Source organism: Lytechinus variegatus, chromosome 9, assembly GCF_018143015.1.
Source record: "Lytechinus variegatus isolate NC3 chromosome 9, Lvar_3.0, whole genome shotgun sequence".
Taxonomy (NCBI): domain Eukaryota; kingdom Metazoa; phylum Echinodermata; class Echinoidea; order Temnopleuroida; family Toxopneustidae; genus Lytechinus; species Lytechinus variegatus.
In genome coordinates this window covers 4,300,393-4,323,494 of record NC_054748.1, presented here as the reverse complement: position 1 = coordinate 4,323,494, position 23,102 = coordinate 4,300,393, and the positions used below count along the sequence as shown (strand labels likewise).

General features: G+C 36.9%; 1 protein-coding gene across 1 annotated transcript; it reads left to right on the top strand.

Moving 5' to 3' along the window:
* The first annotated feature begins 257 nt into the window (after positions 1-257).
* Positions 258-23,102, top strand: LOC121421485 (vesicular glutamate transporter 1-like). Its single transcript, XM_041616210.1, has 13 exons — positions 258-540; positions 8,245-8,602; positions 8,986-9,104; positions 10,166-10,280; positions 11,356-11,443; positions 12,170-12,256; positions 13,691-13,836; positions 15,115-15,264; positions 15,759-15,891; positions 16,587-16,697; positions 17,133-17,260; positions 19,430-19,558; positions 20,525-23,102. The coding sequence occupies exons 1-13, from the start codon at positions 503-505 to the stop codon at positions 20,750-20,752; spliced, it is 1,830 nt and encodes a 609-aa protein (XP_041472144.1). The 5' UTR covers positions 258-502; the 3' UTR covers positions 20,753-23,102.

The window sequence follows — 23,102 nt, the reverse complement described above, 5'->3', positions numbered from 1 at the left end:
GGTACGTCGCAAATTTCAGTTGTCTTGTGCTAGCATTTCTCGTCACTTTCTTTTCAGAGGTGCCTCTATCTTGCCTTCCATTCAGAAAGTTTGGCAGAGGGGTGCAGCAAACAATAGACAGGGGTACGGGCTTTTGTTCCAGTACACGAAGAGTTGACCAATCGATTGATCCGTCATGGGCTGAGAGGCACAGTGGTTAAAGATTTCGATGAACGGTTTGAGAGCAATATTCACCCCGTTACTGCCTGGTTGAGTGAAGGACATCACCGTGTATTGGTTTCAAGATTGTTGGTGTCGGATTGGTTCAGCTTTTCAATAAGTAAAGTCAGCAAAATTATATACGAGAAACTCACATTTCACTCCTGGGGGTCCACATTACGCAGCTGATCCGAAACTGTTCACATATTCACGATGATTTTGAGAATAACGTGAGAATAACGTGCAACAAGTTCAAAAAGTTCACAATTCCGATGAGGTTTATGCGATAAGTAGTAGCAACAATATGTATCTTTACGAACAGCTCTATGAAACACCCACCAGGTAGGTACATCATCTAGCTGCAGTAACTGCCGACGAAGATTGCGAACCAATGGTAACCTTTTTTTTTCTTGCGCTACATGATAGTCTCTTTGTAGTAACCAGGAACGTGTTCCAGTCGTGCGTAAATATGTAGTTTTGTATTTACTACGGGAAACTCTCTACAACGCATCGTTTCCCTTGATAATGAATGAAAATCACAATGGAAAGCTGGGAGGCTTTTGACGAAATCTGGTGGACTTGGACAGCTGATCATCCGAAGATGTGTACTGGACGAACAACTGCAAATATGTTGTTGTCCATAGTCAGGAGATTCCGATGCTGTCCCGGTCTCTCTTTCGACAAAAGCCTCTTCGCTCTCCATTGTGATTTAACATGCATTTTTAAAGGTATTGGTGCGTTTTTGTAAAGTTATTTCCTCGAAGTAAATGCAAAATGTCTGGATACGCAAGTTAAAGGTAACTTACGATGAGCTTTGCAAAGCATCCTCACGGACTTGTCTTTGATATGGCTGGCGGGGGGGGGGGGGTACCTTACCCCCTCATGTATACGCCTATAGGGGGATATATGGCAAAACCGAGAGAATTGGGAAGAAATGGAGCGCCAAAGAACAAGAGTAAAGTGCGGGGATATGTCGCATGCCTTCTGTCAATATTGAACTGTTGTACGGGATTCCGTGTGCATTTTGTTTGCTAAACGCCCATAGTGCATTTGCTTTTGAGGAATAGATCTGAGCGTGACTCTTTGACCGATCCCCGGCGGACTTGCCCGCTTTCTTTCTCGCTGGATTCTATTTCCTTTTTCATATGTTTGTCTGTACTTTTTGTACTACTAATACCCTTCAAAACCTGTTTTATCATCAGTATTTTGATCAGCATTGATTTTAAAGGATCATTTCATTTGTGTTAGGTCAAGTAATATGCCATGCTGTATGTTTAACTGTACTTCAGAATAAACGTATGGGCACTGCATTGTGCAAAGACGAGTGGCATGATATGGGACACTATGCTACCCGTAGTTTTAAAACGTGTATTCAAACATATAATTGGAATTTGTAAAAGCTGAATAGGCTAATGCTTTACAAGAGACATTTAAAAAATGCATTAAATCATAAAAACATAAAATCCAGAAATAAACAATGAATCGAGAACTTGCAAAATAGTTGAAATATACATTTCACATGGGCCTAATGAAAATGCATATCTGTTATCAAACGCAATGCACTTCATTTTAGTCAGGAAGCACTAATTGATAGTTTTTCTAAAAGATAGAATTAAAACCGATCAATTTAATGTTAAGAACGCTAATTGTGTTTTCTTATTGGTAGCCGATTATTGTTTACCATTTGAATAGCATTACACATAGTTTACTTGAACCGTTTTGATATCAGTTTTCAATGAATGAACAAGTTGTTTTACCTAAGTCTAATATTTTAGCTTTCACCGTTCACCTCCCCCCCCTTCCCCCCCCTCCCCTTCCCCGTCTCGTATTCACCTATTCTGTCTCAAGTTGTAAAGGTGGAATCATCACTTTTCCAAAGGAGATCCAAACACAATCTCCCCCCCCAAAAAAAAAAAAAAAAAACATCAAACGTCCGCCATTCGTGGAGAGAAGAGTTGAAAATGTCTGATGACTTTGACATTGTGTATGCCATATCCCTCACGTCCCTCGGTTCCAATTAGCAATGTTGGTCATTTCCCTGGTTCCGCTCAGTGCGTTAATGTATACAAAGAAGATGGTTCCATTGTTCCAGCTCATTACATCTAGTGATAACAGGCACCTCCCATATTTTCTCCATTATGGAGAAAAAATCAAACATAATCACGATCACAGATTCCCGTGACAGAGCACAGTGCATTACAATATACTGCAAGAGCTAAACAATCCGGATTTTAGTTTGTGATTTGTAAACAGAGTCATCTGAACAAACTATTTGAATATAGAAACATTGAACTAGCATTACACTGAAATTCATCGCATTTAGAAGGCAGATAATAATAATCCAAGTGATCTATAAAGATCCAATTCAATTCTTTATAGAGTGTTCAACGCGTAACTCTCCTTATCAACACTTTCAAAAATTAAATTAGATACAAAACTTTACTTTCAGAAGTTTGCCTGAAATTGTGCAGTTTGGAAATTCTATGCTTGAGCGAACCCGATTTTTGGAACCTTCTTTAGTCGTTAAAAAACTTCCATTGAATTTTACATGCAATCAAAAACTGGGTATTTTGTGGTCATTTTTTGTGCTAAATTATTTATGATTTCAAAGCTGATATGCCTTTTCAAACTCAATAAGAATCTGAAAAGTAACTTTGTGCGTCTTATTGCTTATTTGGGGGATTGCATGACAAATAAATCTGAAATCATTCAGTAATCATACACTAAATATTGTTGTGTTCTTTTGATAAGTATTGTACAACTCCAGTTCATGTTAAATGTAAATAAAACTTTACTAGTGAACCCTGAATCATGACAGCAATTTCTTTAAGAAAGGAAGTTTATCACTGCGCAACTGGCATACAGGTCTGGATGAAAGTTGCGTATATAAGTTTCGAACGCGTCAATCTGCGATAGTAAAACGTTTTTGCTCAGCGACGTACGGAGCATTCAAGAACAGAGTAAATGTATTGTCAAATGCCTGCCATGGTAAGAACAACAAAGAGGACCTTTTCAAAACACGGGTGAATCGACATAGAAGTTTGGTCATTGCGTCTTGACAAACGATACATTTGGATATGTCATCAGCTCTGAAAAATAAGATTAAACTTCTCTTTCGTTTCAACAACCTTTGACAAAGACTTAAATGCTGTCCTTTGTCATTTGACGGGTACATCAAATACTACAACTCTCTTTTTCAAACCTCCGTAGGTCGGTGAGCGAAAATTCCCTATAATCACGATAATGATGATGGTGGATGGAATGTATCCGTGATGAACCAGGAATGACCACATATTCTATTCTGTATGATATGTGTTGGTATACTACCGTTAAACAAGGACACCATCGATTAACATCAATTGGTATTTGAACAAGCTGATCGTCATTAAATGATATTACGATGAACGATATAATATTCAAATAAAGGTCATGTAGGCAAAACAAATCATTTCTTCAGTTTGTACAATCAGCAACTATGTTCATTTATGCAATGTCATAATCATATGATAATTTATCGGATACATAGTCTCATTTTGTTTATTCCGTACTTTCTTCCATCATTTCTTTGTTGCATTGCCACAAGTAAATATAAACAATGCAAATTTTCGTCTAATTAATTATTGTAATGATAAATCAAATCGAATCGAAAGAAAGAAAGAAAATAAATGCACTTGATGCAAACAACGATATCGGGAATTCATTAAAAATTGAGATGCAGTAGATTAGTTGCTTTGAATGTATTTCGCTTGAAACATCAAAAGCGGAGGTTCCTCCTTGTCACATGATGGTGAAACAGAAACTTTTGTATATATATATACTATTTGATAATAATAATAATAATAATAATCCACTTTTATATAGCGCTTAATCCGTCGGAACGACGTGTCTAAGCGCTTTACAGATATGTTATTACCCCGGTCGTCGGATTAAATCAGTCATTCCCGCACACAATGTGTGCACATCCTCCACTCCCTGGGGAGTATTCAGTCAGTCGCCTGTGAGGCGCACACAGTACTGGACAAGCTACAATGACTTTCACATCCTACCGGGTACCCATTTAGCACCTGGGTCGAGAGTGGCAAAGTGTGGATTAACGCCTTGCCAAAGGACACCAGACCGCGATGGGATTCGAACACACGACCCTCTGTTTACAAGGCGAGAGTCCACTACAACACGGCTCCTCCACATTTATATCCCATGAAAGTAAATTGACAGTCATCTTCGGTAGACTGTTAAAAATACCCTGATTTTACAGGGGGAAAAGAAGATTTCGCAAAAAGCACTAACCGAATCATTCTGTCAATTCATAAATAGAAGTTTTTCTGCAAGTTAACAGAACAGGTCTGTTTAAAAAGGGGAAATGGTGTTTTATTAAGGAAATTCGAAAGGTTCCATACACCAAATACCAATTCCCTGTAAGATTACGCAATCTGGTAAGATAACAGGAGTTCTCGAGACTCTGCTGCAGGAATTTATTTTGTTTTAAGGATACATTTTCTTGCACTGTAGAGGTGCAGGATAAGAAAATGATTATTGTGATTATACGTAAAACGAATAATGTTAATTACTGGTTGTATTGAAATCATTTACATGTATGTCCCTCAGTGAGTCTGCATTGTTGTAGGGAAAACGGCGAATATCTTTAGGATTCGAATGGATCATAAGGGGATAACCACAGATTGCCGACCGAGGTGCTTTTGCGAATTTAGTCGCGTGTTGACTATGAAATTCATGGTAACCTAGATAATACAGAAGTTTAAAGATCAAACAATCTTGAGACAATGAGACTCGCTGTTCGGGTGGTGGAATGTAGGTTGTTTAAATGCACAATTAACGTTTTTTTTTCTCTCATTTGACTAGCCAAACATTCATTCTTCAGTTCCTCAAAGAGAGACGGTAAACTTTCTAGACAATGTCGACGTTAAAATAAACTGTATTCTCTAAATAACACAACTTGCTGAGAACACACATAGCGTGAGTTCCAATATAAGCACACCAAAGAAAACAAGATCATGTCGCATGCTGTCCACGAGTCACAGTCAACCCAAATAAGCAAGGGATAATGATAGATAGGGTGGCCTCGAAAAACAAAGATATGAGCAATTGTGACTGTCTGATTGCTCCAGAACGAATCGTCCGCGAGAAATCGTCCTGACAAGTGATTTTTCTTTCTTTTCTATATCCCATAGAAGTATCGTAATACATTGAGGCTAACGTGAATGCGGTGAATATATTTTCTTATTTCAATGTAGCACACTAACCTTGACCTGAAATAAAATGAAGTAGACCAGAAAAGATGTGTAACGAAAACAAAAATAAACACATAAATTAATGGATAAATACTTAAATACTATATTTCCTAATTTTTTTTGTAAATTTGGATAAATAAATTATTACGCCCTTATAAATAATGATAAAAAATACGTTAAACAATGTACAGACTGACTATGGATCATATAATCTTCAAAATAATTTAGCAGAGTGTCTTACAAAATTTTTGAACCTATAAATGCCAACCATTCTGATGAAATGTTGAATAGAAAGTGTGTGTGTGTGTGAGTTTGTGGTTGGGTCTTTACAGAAGTGAATCCAATAGTTGCCATGTAGAATTTACTGTATTACTGTATAATAGCGTACCAAATCTCTCATTGATCCAAATTATCGGGGTTTTAATTTCTTTTAATAGTTTCATGAGAGAGTTTTTAAGTATGAGTGCAACTAACTTCCTTTAAAATAAACGAAGGAAACAAAATAGTTGGGGTATGGTGAGGGCGGGGTAAATGGCACGTAAGGACGTTTTAGAAAATAAAGTGTTTCAGACGGAAGCTTTTGCCTGTCGCAAACTACAATATAAGTCTGTTATTTCTCAAGAATTCAGTAATCTGATATTAACACCATTTTATAAACAAAGAACAACTATTTGTGAAGGTATGAAGTTATTTGGATCCGATTGGACTCAGCTCTTCTATCCATCGCCAACGACTTTGAAGATTATCTCTAAATTACTCTCACACGGGAATACAAAACACAATTTATTTTCCACCTGGAAATTTAATTGGGACAGACCCAAGTGCTGAACAATAACGTTTAGACGCGGATCTAGAACTATTTTCCCTTGAAAAAATAGTCATTATGATAATGGAAAACAAAAAAATATGGTTGCAGGAAATCATCTTTGTGGGGTGAGCGCTAACGTGTGGGTGTATGTTGTAATAAAAGGATACCTACCTGTTGAAGTGGGAAGTTATTTGGACCCGATTTGACTAATCAGCGTTTCCATCCACCGGCAACGACTATGAATATTATCTCTAAATTACTCTCGCACGGGGATACAACACATAATTTCTGATTTTTTTCACATGGAAAATCGAATTGGGACAAATACAATTACTGAACAAAAGCTTTTCTAAGCGGATCTAGAACCTATTATCCCTTGGCAAAAATTATTACAATCATAATGGAAAACGAGATATACAGCTGCAGGAAATCACCTTTGGATTGATAAGCCGCAAATGTGTGTGTGCGTGTTGGGGTGTGCGCTCAAGTGTGGGTGTGTTTTGAGAAACGGAGGGGAGGGTGAGCTGGTTATTACCGCCATTTGGGGGATAACACATTCATCAAAGTTGTATACATTGCATAGGAGATATGCCTTTTTAAGGGCATAAGAGCAATAGCAATCACTTGTGGCATAGATCAAGATCGATAAAGAAAGATATGGAAAGACGAGATGGCCGAACTATCAACTCGAACAGTGTCTATATATCTCGGGGTGCGCCAAAATCCTCACATGAGAGATAACGAAAGGTCGTATGCTCGATTCAACCAGTTCAGCAATTCACGCTCGTATTTTTTTTCTGTAAACCCTGCGCCCATATAATAGTAATAATGATAATAATAATAAAAATAACAATAATACTAATAGGCATTTATATATCACCATCTATCTAAAAAAACATTCTATTCGGATGCGCGTTGTTATTATTATCATTACTCCTGCTTTAGCTCGAGCTGTTTTTCTGCGCTCATGCATTCAATGAATAAATTCTGCCTGGTAGCCATTCACCTCACCTGTGTTGAGTGCAGCACAATGTGGATATATTTCTTGCTGAAGGAAATTAAAATTAGCTTAGTCGGTGAGGCGGGGGGTTTTGTATTCCGGGGACCCTGGTTCGCTTTCAAATGAGTGCACTGGTGCCCTTAGGTAAGGCATTCAAAAATAATCCTTACCAGGTCCCTCGGATTGGAGCTAAAGCCGTCAGTCCTTTGGCTCCTTGCTTTTTTATAAGCATGCATGCTTTCTTAGCAATCAGGGGCCGTTTCATTAAGCTATTCGTAAGTTTAGAGCGACTTTAAAACGACTGGTGGTCTTTTTTATGCGCTTAACCACCGCCAATGAATAAACACTTTTTACCACAAAAAAAAAATGTGTGTGTGTGTGTGTGTATTTCAACCATTCACTACAATATTCACTATCATTCACAACGTATTTATTGTGCATGTTACAGTTTCTTTGTAACAAACCGTCACTCCGGGGGAGCGTTTCATCAATATTTTCATCCGACAAGTTGTCAGATCTGACATCTTTCCGTGATTTTGATTGGCTGAGAGGCACTGTTCCTATGGTAACTGTCAGATAAAATGAACTTGTCGGATAAAATGTCTGACAAGTCCTTTGATGAAACGTCCCCCAGGTATTCGGTCAGTCTGCACTCGAGTCCGTTGGTGTGACTGTAACATTCAAATCAAAGAAAGGAGGAATCCTTGTGCTTCTGAGCCAATCAGAAGCAAGGATAGTTAGCCTGTCTGACAACGTGTCCTCGTGGTCTGAGAAATTTGCTGATTGGCTGACAAAGCAAACGTGTCGCACTGTGTTTACCACGGTATTTTTTCGGATAAATGATAACATTCTCATTATGAAAGGCCTACTCATATGTTTCTACAGATGCTAGAGGAGGCAGCCATTGGATATTGAAATAACGTCTAGACAACTAAATTGATGTTTGCATGATAAATTGAACTCGTGGCACTTCATTTCTCGTTATGCAGATTAACACAGAAGAAAGAGGACAAATCATCTCTCATCGCTGACGAGGCCAACGGTCCCTTCGAATTCACGTCAGACGGCAACGTCGTCAACGCCGGCGACAGCGGCGAAAATGGAACGTCGCGTCAATCATTCCAATTCCATCACAACACCTACGGGTACGGGTCCCGCCGACGCTGCCCCGGCAACTGTGACTGCTGTCCCACTTGCTGCACGTGGATACCGAAGCGTTATGTAGTGGCAATCATGAGCTGTATTGGCTTCCTCATATCGTTTGGAATCAGATGCAATCTGGGCGTGGCGATTGTCGATATGGTGAATAATGAGACGGTTCATTTCGGTGGAGTCGCACAGATACATGTAAGTAAAACTCTGTATGTGTGTGTGTGAGAGAGAGAGAGAATGTGTGATACATGTGGGTAAAACAGGGTGCGCGTATGTGGCAGGGGCCGCTGAACGGTTTTTAAAAGTTTGAGGGGGGGGCTGACCATGCAAAATATTATCATCAGATAGTAATTTTTTACGCTTTTGTACACGGTTTTGGCAAAAAAGGGTGGGGACGGCATGAAGCCATCGCACCCTCCCCCCCCCCCCCCCCCCGACACCGTTTCCGCGGCCTCTGTGTGTTGATAACTAAGTTGGTTCACTTATGATCGCACAAATACATACGAGTGAAGATGTGCGTGCCTCCTACTTACCCTTTCATCCTCTTGCTTCCATTTCTTTCTCCATCTCTTGCACAGGAGCCTGAATTCAGTTGGAGCGTCAAAACGATAGGTGCCATGCATGGTTCGTTTTTCTGGGGTTACATCATAACTCAGGTACCCGGTGGATTCCTCGCAGCGCGGTTTCCCGCAAACAGGTAAAGTAGGAATACATTATCCGCTTCAAACCGCAGACACACCGACGAATCCGAACCAAACGATAGTATGATACTGAAACCAACGTATTAGATGTTGGTCTCTCTTGGGTCAGGTTTGCCGGTGTACCTCGGCGTAAATGTGCCCGAGCAATATATTACAATTGGAATTTAAACGGCAATCTTACATTCATTACTAACTGACTCATATGAAAGGAATCAAATGAGAATAATTATTCAGTCATATGATATCAAGTTGCATTTTCTCATGAAGATACTCATTTAGGTATGGAAGAAATCTCATCATTTGCGACATTAACTGATGAACATTCCGACTCTTGATGCTTTGAACGCAAATCAGAGTCGGTCGCAAATTCCATATCACAAAAATGATAGAATTAGCATGTCTTCGCCAATCAGAGCAGCGATTTCTCAGCACTAATTTAGAAATGATTTTTGTGTGTGTGTTTTTGAAAAGATGGATAACGTTTACAATTTATTAAGATGAATTCCAGTTCAATATTGTCACAACCTTGAAATGGGTTCATACATAATTCAATAAATTGACCGCCAAAATATTTGTTCACATAACTTAAAAATAACTTTAAAAAATAAAAACGTCAGGTAGAAAGTATGTAATTGTTAAAAGATGATCAAAAACACATAAAAACTATTGCTTTCCACCGAGATTTGGGGTATTATATGTGATGAAAAACTCATCTACATGCTTCATTTACTGAGAATAAAACATGCAAATGAGGCTTTTTTTGTTTAATATTTTAACCGCAGCGTTGTATAAAAAACAAACTTTTTTACGGTGAAGTTTCATTACAGAAAGGTGCCTTATTGTAGAGTCCGTATCACAATTAGACACCTTTCTGTACTATAAAACAGTCTCATTTGCATGTTTAATTGGTATAAATGTTGTTATACTCTTGGTAAGTTATGCTCCTATGGGTGTTGAATTCACCTTGAAATCAATCTTTACCTCCTTTTAAAAGAAAAAAAAAATAATCCCGATATAATCAACGCATTCGATTTCGTTTTCATGCCTTTATTTTCAGAATATTTGCCACAGCTATCTGCATTTCGTCCATTTTAAATCTTTTCATTCCTCTGGCATGTCACGTGAGCCCTATGATGGTGATCGCAATCAGGATGCTGCAGGGTTTCGTTGAGGTACGTTTATAAAGGACCACGGTACAAACTAGTGTAGTAATATTGAACAGTTTCAAATAAGCGTTATTTTGATAGACCTGATATATTTGACGTCATGATCTCATAACGCCCTCCTTCAGAGGATATAGCTATACGTGTAAACAGAGTTGTTAGAGATCAGAGCCAATGATTTAACCTCTAAGATGGCTGCGCGATGACAAGGCCCAGTGATATTCGTTTCATATCATTCGAAGAAACGTACAAGCGCGTATAAGAGCTGCGGCACTGCTAACGCAAACTAATTATGCTGCATTATTTTGAAGTGTTTTTAGACTTCTAATAAAGTAAGAAGAAAGTGATATACAAGCGAATGTTAGAATTAATAATGTAATTATAGTGATTAAAGTACTTCCCCCCCCAAAAAAAAAGACGATGTGCTTCATTTTCAATATCCAGCTAACCATTTTCTTTAGATATTCAATTTCGGCAGACGTACAACTAATAAAATAACAGATAGCATTAATCGGCCTAAATAAAAGGACGCGTCGTAACGGTAGAAGCATGCTATTCACTATAATACTATATTGAAAAAAAATTACTTTTCTTATCCTTTAGCAAAAGGATAATCCAGTAAAAGCCACCTGTTTTTCCTATCAATAATTCGCTTCAGAAAAAAATTGTAACATTGTATTTATTCATACTCTATTTCCTTCATTTTTTCATAATTAATTTATATTCTTTTATGTAGATGAGGACTTTTATTACTTTTTTTATTTTTTTTATTCATTTTCAACACATGGGCTGGATAGCCCTCTTCAGCCTAGCGGCTGTTCTTCTGAGGGGTCCAGATATTAAAAACATACAAAGTAGATAGATTACAAATGGAGCTAAATCCACTTTTTAAGTTTTTCTGTTTATTCGTTTTTATTATTATTCACCAGTTTCCCTTATCCACTGCTGTTTTATTTTAATGAATGTCAAATTATCTCATATTAATTTAAATCATGTTTTTAAAAATCTAGGATTCAATATCATTTTTTCGAGTTTTAAAGAGCATTTAATACAGGGTTCTCCCCCTTTTTTTGTCATTGCGCAGGGAGTTGAATATCCAGCTTGCCACGGTATGTGGAGTAAATGGGCGCCCCCTCTAGAAAGGAGCAAACTCGCTACTATTGCCTTTTCAGGTAAGAATCAATGTCATTCAGTTCAGTGTCTTAATTTCCAAATCATTGAATGCATTTTAGGTCATCAAAAGTATAGATATACAGCAGATTTTAAAGGTATTCCATAATATTTTTACAAAATAATAAACGATATAAAGAAAACACCCATACATGTAACAAATGAAGGTAAATTGTCGAGACAAAAGGAGTATGAGTGTCTAAAATTTAGTGATGGGATTAGGAAGCAGAAGAACAAGAATAGCTAGAAGAAAAACAAAACGGAGAAGAACAAGGAGGAGGAGAATTAGGAGGATGAGAGAGAGGGAGCGAAAGAAGATTAATAAGAAGAAAGGCAGCAACAACATTGATAAAGTGGATAAAGATCAGTTAGGGGATAAAGAAATAAATGAAATGAGAGGTAATAGGATGAATTTTTGAAAAACAAAGGATAATCAAAACTAATAAAGAAGAAGTACATACTAAATGCTTAGGTTAGTAGAAGAAGGCGAATTAGAAGGAAATAAATGAGGGGAATACCCGGACGGAGAGGAGAAAAAGAAATAAGAAAAAGAATTTGTGACCCCTCCGTCCCCCCCCACAAAAAAATAATATGAAATTGTAAACAACAAGACGAAGAAATTATATTCTAAATAAGAAAGAAACTTAAATAATTTTCTCCGACTGCCATTTTAAAGGGGAAAAGAGGAATTAATACATTTGTAATCCATTTTCTTTTATTATTAAAAGGGTCGTATGCCGGAGCAGTGATAGGAATGCCTATTGCTGGTATCTTGACAGACTACGCAGGCTGGCCAGCCGTATTCTATGTATTCGGTGAGTGACGGTTTATCTAATGAACATACCGTGTGAGTTAAAAAATAAATGAAATTAAAAAATTACACCTCACAAATCCCCAATTCACGAAAAAAAACGTTATGAACGCATAGTTATTATTATAGTTCAAAAGAGTATCCTCTCCCTAATAATGTGATACCATATGAATGTTGGATGTATCAGCCTTGGATAATCAGCGGGTATTCTTTGCAGTTATGTATTTGATTCGCGCCAAAGTAATGCAGGATTGCGATGAATGAACCCCAGGTGCCATTGATGTCCAAATCCTACATTATTTATCCATTTTCAATGAAAATAACTTGAGAATTGATACTAAAAAGTGTTTATTAATCAATTATAAAGCAACTTACTGAAAAAGGTGTTTTGAAATGGATTTCAGTGCAACCCTAGTAGAATTATGACATCATTGACATCTGGATTTATTCATTGCAATCATGCCTGACTTGAACGCAAGTCAAAATTTGAATCACTTGAAAGAATATTTCATGATCATCAAAGGGATAACACATACCACATAAATATGGTATCAAATTATTTGGGAGAGGATACTCTTTCAGGCCATAAATGATCATCTGTTTAATACAGATTTTTCCCCCCTTAAAGGTCAAGTCCACCTCAGAAAAATGTTGATTTGAATAAATAGAGAAAAATCAAACTCGCATAATGCTGAAAATGTCATCGTAATCGCATGTAAAATAAGAAAGTTATGACATTTTAAAGTTTCGCTTAATTTTCACAAAACAGTGATATGCACATCTCAGTGAAATGCAAATGAGACAGTCGATGATGTCACTCACTTACTATTTCCTTTGTTTTCTATTGTTTGAAATATACAATATTTCATTTTTTACAGATTTGACAATAAGGACCAGCTCGACTGAACCATATAGTTTTAAAGATTTTAATTCCACATGTTCATGGAGGAATTAATCGTTGTTTCACTTGACAAAGGGAGAAAATTAGATTATTTCATATTTCATATAGGAAAGTACAAAAGAAATAGTGAGTGAATGACGTCATCATTTGCATACCGACAGGATGTACATATAACCCTTGTGAAATTGAGCGAAACTTAAAAATTTCATAAGTTTTTTTAATCTTACATCCGATTTTGATGAAATTTTCATTGTTCAGCTTGTTGGATTTTTCTCTTTTTATTCTTGGGATGGTCTTGTCCTTTAAATCGGAAATTTTTGAGGTGTCAATTTTTTTCACACGGTATTTTGAATGAAGCAAACATTGTTGCATGACATCAAGGAGCTTGCTCATTTACACAAATTTTCTCGAAGGGTTACGTTATAACGCGCTGCATCGCACTGTAACGCAGTCCTTCCAGAAAAAACCTACAAAATTTTAGGCTTCGTCGCTCTTACCAATCTCACTTTTATGACGCATTATTTTTAATGTTTACAGGGGCCATGGGAATCATTTGGTATGTATTTTTCATGTGGATAGTCCACGAAACACCGGCTAAACACCCAACCATTAGCAAAGAGGAGAGGAATTATATCGAAGAGAGCATCGGAGAGGGGCGGGGGCTAGTCGCTCAACGGATTACGGTAAGATGGAAGAAGGAGAGGTAGAGGAATTGGAAGAGAGAGAGAGCGGGGAGAGTTAGTCTGCTATGCAGACTCTGAATGGCTCGTGAGGTCGGTCCTGCTGGTTTGCGAATCAAACCAGCCTGAAAGGGCGAGCGAAGCGAGCTATTTCAGATCTGGAGCCTCAGTAGACCTAGTCTGCTATGCAGACTCCTTGGATCTGCTGTGGTACACACACTGCAGATGTGGGTCTACATTTGTAGACTAGGGGAGAGTGAACGAAAGGTAAAGATAGTGAATTTGTGTGTATGTGTGTGAGGGTGTGTGGGTATTGCGCGAGAGGGTTCCTGGGAAATTGAGAGAGGGGGAGAGAGGGTGTGTTTGATGGAGAAAGTGAAAGAGAATAAAAAAAAGAAAGGAGAATATACAGGGAGAAAGAGATCTAATGGCTCGTACGCAAATTAAAGATGGTACGCTAACGTGATTTTCTCTCATTTCAAGTGGGGGGGGGGGGGGTTCACCCTGACAAGAAGTTTATTGTAAAAAAGCAGAAATAATTGCCGAAAGTTTGATGAAAATCCATCAAAGAATAAACAAGATATGTGACGTCATATGCGAGGTTTCCTACACACAGAATGCTAACAAATTAATTGAAATGTTATTTTCTCAGAAAATGGAAAATGGTTTTTATTGTACCTTTAGTTCATCAATACACGAATAATTTTGTTCTCGCCCACACAAAAAAATGAAAAAGTACGTCATCAGGAACTATCAAAAATTAAATTTACGCATTTTGTCTTACAGAACATAATGGGCAGCTGCTCGTTAATGATGTCTTACATACAAAACATCAAATTATATCAATTTTTCTCACACTTTCTAAGTTTTTGAAAATTGTTCTGCTATTTCTACAGCAAACTTTTTTTGAGGGTGATCTTCCCCTTTAAGTTGTGTTTCAGTGGTGCTAGTAAACAAAAGGAGCTTGGTAAGAGCTTGTGATTTCGAAACGAAATATCAAAACCAAATACTTGAGTTAATCTGACGATGAATGTTTTAGCCGGTGCCACCTAAACCTTACTTTTTAGATAATTTTCGTCCAGTAACAATGTTGTGCCTGACTAAAAAAAAGGAAAAATTTTAATGAAGTTTGTATTGCTACATGGGGTAGTGTAAAGGAATTTTGGAATGAGGTCGTGCGTAAACTTGAAAGTGGATAATCATATTGCTTTAAAATTTAATGATTATTACAGAGTTGCCCTTTCTCAAATTTGCCTTTTCCTTCTTCAAATTTCAAACTAGGTGAGGAACGTTCCGTGGAAGAAATTCTTCACTTCAATGCCAGTATATGCCATCATCGTAGCTAACTTCTGTCGTAGTTGGACCTTTTATCTTCTGTTAACGAGCCAGCCTTCGTACTTCGAACAAGTTTTTGATTACGCAATATCTAAGGTAGCGTTAGGAATATTGGTACTAATGAAAAACACGTTTTTTTTTTTTTTTTAGTATTCCATGGGGAAATTTGCCAGGCCGTCACGTTGGTCTTTATGATCTAAAATAGATAAATCGTCTTTATTAATGTAAGGTGAACATATACGCAAATATAGTTACGGATTTCAGAAGTTGGAAATTTTTGTTAGGTTAGTTGCAACCATGAATATTCGGGAAAAAAGTTGATATCGTTTATTTGTACTTTCAATTAGGTATTGAGTTATTAGGTATACATGTATTAAATGCTGCTGGGAGCAAAATACTCTCAATTGTCAAAATAATGGATGTATCTACTCTTCATGCAATGTGGGGCACAGGCCTCGCAAAATCAAACGTATAACATTTATAATTATCTTGCTCTTTTCGCGCATTAGAAAAAGAAATCGTGTGTATAATTTACCGGGGTTTATTGTTAAAAATGGTCTTCGGTATTATCCCCCCCACCACTGATTTAGGTTGGATTCATCTCGGCCTTACCTCATCTCGTCATGGCGATCATTGTTCCCTTTGGTGGACAACTCGCTGATTTTCTTCGAAGAAGACAATATATGTCGACCACCATGGTTAGAAAAGTCTTTAATTGTGGAGGTATGGAATCTCAAATTTTATTTATTCCTCTACCCTAACAAACAAAATTGTTAGATTGCTTATCCATGCAATACCATGTTTATACCGGGTTGATAAAATGGATACTATATATCATACCATAATTTGCAGAGCAAAATCAAGCCCTGATGTGTATAAAATGAAAACTCAGGATACACATATATTAATTATTTATATGTGTGTGTTCTTTGAAAGACCAATACACTGCGCCCTGTAACTTACATTGATATTATTATTGTTATCATTATCGTTATTATATTTGCATATTTTATTGTACTGTTTTAGGACCAATATGCTAGTGTATTTATAGATTCATGTCGAAAATCAGAAGTACTTCAGTTAAATCAGCGGATAACGTGTCCCTTCCTTCTCTTTTACTATGTTTGTTTACGAGTCTACTTGTTTCATATGTTCATGCACATCTCTTGTCTAATGTTTATTTATGTAAATTGCCATACTCTATTCATTCAATATTGCCCTGTATCATGTTTGTTTAGAACAGGATACCTTGGTTTGTTGTTGTAACTGTTTCTCATTTTACCCAATAAAAGGTGATTTATTAATGAAAAGTGTTCATATAAAACATTCGATATTTCCAGGAAATTTTCGCTTAGTGGTCTCATCATACAGGCTTTTTTTTCATTTTCATTTTTTTTTTATTTTTCGTTCTCTTCCAGGTTTCGGTGGGGAGGCGATATTTTTGCTAGTGACTGCATATTCAAGAGGGCGTATGCTTGCAATTATATCACTCTGCTTAGCTGTAGGATCCAGTGGGTTTGCTATATCAGGTACGGTGTCCTTCTCTGGGTTACGTCATGCGATGCATGTCTTGAATTCTCATTACTACTGATTTTTATATTGTCATCAATACATAATGTCCATGATTGTTAATAATCAAATGAAGAAATAATAATACTGGTTTCCTCTATGTTGATTCAAGATAATAAAATTCATGATAAATCTTGATACCGGATGTTAACCATGTCAGGTCTAATGAATTGTTATCCTTTTGGACCCTGCATACCTAAATATGTTATTACTACCCCTCTCCAATCGGATAACCCGAGCGTATGTCAAAAAGGCAGGTCTTAAATTCTTGGTCTAGACCCGGCAGGAGATCGAACCCATGAAGTCCCGTTTGTGAGGTGGATACGTTACCACTTAGCCAGCATGGATGGTATCGATCTCACTGGTATTTTTGTATTATTATTATTTTTTTTTAGGTTTCAATGTTAATCATCTAGATATTGCTCCCCGATATGCTAGTATCTTAATGGGAATCTCAAACGCAGTAGGAACGCTATCAGGTATCATATGCCCTGAGGTTACGGGCACCCTCACCAAAAACCATGTAAGTATACAATTAAGTGTATTATTAGTTTTATTTATTTTTATTCATCAAATTGTATTTATTTCATAAGTAACCAAAAACCCAGAATCCAACAATAACGCGGCCCAAATAAACACTACTCTAAATTTTCACATTACAGAGAAAGAGAATTACTCTTTCAGATAAGATGCCGGTCTTAACTTTTCTTGAAGACCAAATTTTTTTTTTGGCTGTTTACAGAGAACCTTCCTCGACGACTTATTTTTGGTTTTCGGGTAGCTGTTCATATTGTTATCTTTCGATTATAAGAAAATATAGCATAACGTGACATGAAATATATATATAACACAGAACATATTTATTTGAAATTTAAGAATGTCAGACGAACAAATCAATATATTGTTAGATAGCAAGATTGTTTTTTCATCTGCTATCAAACGATTATCATTTATTGATTTTAACTCCAAATTAGTGTTAACGATGGCGATGAAAATTAAGCACAGATTTTCAAGCGTATAATGATAATCCCCCATCTCTATTCATTTGAAAATATATAACAAACGTAGTGTCACGCCCATACATGTATTTCTATAATATCTAAATAAAAAATAACCTATATTAACTTTATATTATGGAAATGGAATGTTCATCTGAACAATAACATTTGTAATGGAAGTTGATTACACAACCTCAAGAATGACATATGTTCAATCTATCTCCATATCAAATTTTATTTACTGGTAAAAACGGAAATGGTTACTGTAAGAGAGCCCATCTTCTATGTAATTCATTACCCGAAAGAATAGAGATCTTTACCATTATCCAAATTGGACAAACTCAAAAAGTCTTTCATTCTCTCTTGAATAACTCAAAAGGAATAAGCACTTGGTTCGTTTTTACATTCATTTCACGTCCGATCCGTGACGCTTCTTTAGCTCTTCTGAATTGTCTTTGTGAGTTGAAGTGAATAGGAACTGTATGATAAAATCGCCCTCCCCGCATTTAACCCCAATTACTCACCGCATATCGTAGCAGAATAATATGCTATTCCTGACGTGTTTCCATACGCTTCTCTCCATTATCAGAAGGATTGAATACTTCATGAGAGATTCCATTTATCTATTTATTTACTTACGCAGAAATTAATTTGCATACTGTAGATCATATACTTCGTTATTCAATGAAAAATGTTGACAAGGTTGGCACATCAAAGGCTCTTTCTCACACGCATTCAAATCGTCTGTATGGAAGCTTAAAAGTGCCATCCAGATGTTCATCTAATCTTCTCGCCATGTCTACATCTCTTAGGTTAGAGGGATAAGATGGCAAGATATCGTATCCAATATCTTGCTATCTTATCATTTCTACTAGAATATGTCGACATGACGAGATCCATAATCTTGCCATAATGATAATAATAATTGTGATAATTATCTTGTTGAGCGCACACACCGTCCAGAGACGCTCGTGGAGCTAGCCCAGCAAAACTTCCTTTGATATACAAACAACAACAAATATGAACAAGTAAAAAACAAGAGATCTAAACAAATACAACCGAGTACATAATAAAAAAAAACAGTTTTGTGTCTTCCACCGGAATTCCTAGCTAGGTCCTGATGGGGGCTAGTTCCCTCCTACCTGCTGCTCCGTTTTCCGACAATTTAAGGGGCTAGCCCGGTCAGCTCAGAACTCACAAGTCAGAGCTCTAGCATATTAGGGCGCCAGCCCCAATATGAAGCCAGTCAGACCCGTTAGTGATGACAAAGCACGATTTAGAGTGAACTTTACATGTATACCAACTGCTCATCTTTCTCACAGGATGTAGACACGACGAGATCCAAGATCTTGCAATCTGATCACCTTTCCCACAAGAGGGTCGGCATGACGAGATGCGAGATCTCGTTACCTTATCCTGTTCCCTAATAGATGTAGACATGATGAGATGATTATATGAACACATTTGCACTTCCATACGTCTGGGAGCTGCATTTGTTTTTAGCCAGCTTTGTAGGTCAGACTGTTGTACGCTTTGACCTAGGGGATTGCTCATATTACTACTGATAATATTAACAGTGCTATCATCACCACCATAATTGATCATCAAGATTTGTCACCGTTGTCGAAATGATTTCAATATCTGCTTCCTCACTAACTTGGTTACCGTTTCGGGGTCTCTCTCTCTTTTTTTAGACTGCAGACGAATGGGAGAAGGTCTATTTGGTAGCAGCAATCGTCCATTTTACAGGTGTTCTCTTCTACGGCATATTTGCTTCAGGAGAAAAACAGCCGTGGGCAGAACCTCCAAACCTCCCGATACAGGTACAATTGTCTGCCATAGCCAAATCTGCAAATACTTCTTTAATTTAAATCTCACTATCTTTCTCGAACCCCTCTCCCATAATTGAATTTATTAATCCCTCGGGCCCATATTCTGAAGTCAAGTTTAAATTAAACCCTGGTTTAAAGTTGTGGTTTAAGTATGGAGAGCCAAACGGAGCATAAATCCATTACAGTAAACATTCAGTTTATTAACTCATATGACACCCAAATTGTTCAGAATTGTCTAGGAATGATAACTGAAGTATTTTATTCATTATGAAAGCAAAATGAAACAAAATATTACACATAAAAAATGTGCAATATAAACTTAATTTTTTATTTCTTGGCTTCCCATAATTTTAGTACAGAGTTAGACCGTGGTCTAAGTTAAACCCGACTTCAGAATACGGGCCTATGTGTCTTCCCAACAACACCCCCACGCGACTATTAATTTGTCATTAACATTTTGCTGACACGGCATTTGTTCCCGGGACATTTGTTCCTGTCTTAATATTTCAGATGACATTGGGTTACAGTTAAGAATGCCATAGAGGTTCTGATTCAGAATAATGTTAACATCAGTATTAGAGTTTATTCCACTATGGAAGGGGGGTTTTATATTTGCCTTAACGAGCAGAATTTCCATCGAAGCAATTGTTACTAGAGCAAATGTCATAGACCCACAATTTACTCCCCCCCCCCCCAAAAAAAGGATAAATAAATAAAATCCTGTCGAACAGTGTAGGGATATCAATATGAATGTTTATTTGCAAGGAAAAAATAGATATATAATCAAGACCTATACGATTACGGTTTTATCTCTGTCATGACAAATACAACCACAGACTGAAGTTGAAAGACCATATGCACGATCTTAATTCCACGGGAGTGTGAATTTGAAGTTATTCTGAATGCGTTTTCGTTTTCCTCTTATCACTTTCTCCTCATAAACTTTTTCATTCTCAGGACGGTTTCGTAACCGACAATGGTGTCGGCGGACCCGGTTTGAAGAGTTATGGCGCCCTCACCGAATCCGGTCAGACGATGATGCCGACGAGTGTTACAAACGGCGGTTATGGGCTATCTAGTTCAGTCTACCCCACCACGAAAGAATCCTTCGTCCAACCGTTACCCTACCGCAGGAATAGCAGCAGTGAAGACAGCACGATAGATGGGGAGGAACGCGATTCATAGTACGCCCTCATTGATGGAATGTGTAGAATAGAATACTTACTTGCGCGTGTAGCTCTTGGGAATTTTCACCAAATCATGAATTTGCTGGTTCTATCTTATAAAGAGAATTATAAGAACCAATGCAAGATCCTTATTAATGGAAACCAATGGGTTTAGTTCAACCACAATGATATCGGGGAGGGGGGGGGGGGCTCAAAGACACTTTATTTTGTAAATCATTGACCTGTTTAAAAGCTCTTGGATGAAATGGGTCTCCTCCATGTGGCTATTCTAGTCCCCTACTTCTAGCCCTCAAGTTTTTATTCACTGTTTAGGCTAATCTGAAAAACAACCCAATATGATAATGACTTTAAAATGTTGCGTAAAGTTAACTTGATTTGTGTAAAAAAATATACAAACAAAGCATATTGAAAAAACTCTTTTCGGCTAAGCAGGTTACGATGAGCATTAATGTTTGTTAGAGGCCAGTAAGCAAGATGTCAGAGAGCCTCAAAGATTTGTGTAAATTGAATAGGTTTTAATTTCGTAGTCCGTCCAGGCTTTGAAGGTGTATTTTATTCAGGGACGGTGCCACGAGTTGGGGACTGGGGCGCCCGCGTCATATGATCTTTGGTTTAGTGAAGGCAAGAGAAAAGGATGGGAAAGGGGAGAACGGGGAACAAGATAAGTACGAAGACTTATTTATATATTCCGTGTAAACCATATAAACATAATTTGGAAAAATATGACTTCAAATTTAAATTGTTTTGCCCTTGTCCCCTGGTTGGGACGCTTCTTGTATTATTTAGTTCATCATCAAAAAATTCAATTCGAAAAAGAAACAAATATGAAAACACGTTAACTTTGTTTTGCCCTCACCCCCTATCAAACTTGCGCCGCCCCATCTTGTGACAGTTCACTATCATCATCGACTTTTTGTTTGACTAAGTAAACCTGTACATCAACAAGAACGTTCGTTTCCCTTATTTTCTGTGGTTCTTTGTTGACGTCGAGAAATAAAAAACAACATTTTTTATTAGTATTATTGAACTACCGTAGTCTTCATTAAACTGAGTTCTACGGCTTATGATATGTTCTCCCCGGAAGAAGGAAAAAAAGAAAATAAAAGAAACAAATTTAATAATCAACGAACAGGCGGATTCATTTCTTATTTTTATAGATTTTTTTTCGTGAAAAATTGTTTAGTGTACTTGCATGCTGTTTCCATGGAAACGACATTTTGTCAAGCTCATGCAACAAAAAGTGTAACGAGTAATAATGTACAGTTGAAACAGTAAGCAAATTAACAAACAATGTCTCGTCAGTGTTTTAGTTCCATGAGGCCATATTTTTTATGAAATAGATTTTATTTACCAATGCTTCAACGTACATCAAACTATAAAAATTGTTTTATCTGGCTCGAGATTATTATTCTGCAGTTTAATACACTGTTTGTATTTATAACGTTTGAGAAGCCTATATTACTGCAAAAGGAATGGGCACCCTTTATAACATAAAATTTTGTTTACGATGTTTTTTTTTTTTTGGGGGGGGGGTTCAAGCAAATATTTTTAAAAACTATGTTTAATTTTTTATACAACACTGTTTCATATATGGACCTTATATTGTGATTTAGACAGTTTAAGCAAGTGTTCTAAATCTTAAAGAACAGGCTTAATCTTTGTTTATTTTTTTCCTATAAACTAAGTACGGCACTAATCTGTTAAACGACTTTTGCCAGGTATACATCGTATAAACATTCTTTGAAATTTTTAGCAAGTGACGTTGTTTAAGCCCATCACTCTAACAACTATTGTTTAAAGTTTTTAAACAAGTTGTTGTTACAGAAACAAACAAAATTGTTGTTAGAGTGATAAAAGTAAGCAGCGTATTTGCAGTGTTGTAAACAGCGCTGTTTAAAAATTTAAACAACATTTTTTTACTGAGAAGCAAATGGAAGAAACCTGCAGGGAAAGGCGCTACTGTCACCTTGCATTAAGCATGTTAAGAGACAGACAATTATTGAACTTTTGGCTTTCCATATTCATGACAGATATGATTGATTGGAACATAGCTGGATTAATCATAACTATTTTTGTCGCGAATCTGATACATTCGGCCTTGTCAATGAGTTAATTCTTACGATATCTGTCCAAGCGCAGAGAAAAGTGACGTCGTTTTTATTGAATCGTATTGAGGTGTTTATATTGTCTATGTATAGAAATATATTTATTGAACTCGTGTGTGACTATATTTGTGAATGTAATCATATTTATGCTACCTATGTTATCCCATCTATATTACTATACAGCCTCTACTGGAGCTTCATATTATGAATATATTAAAAATAAGAAAAAATATTGAATATGAA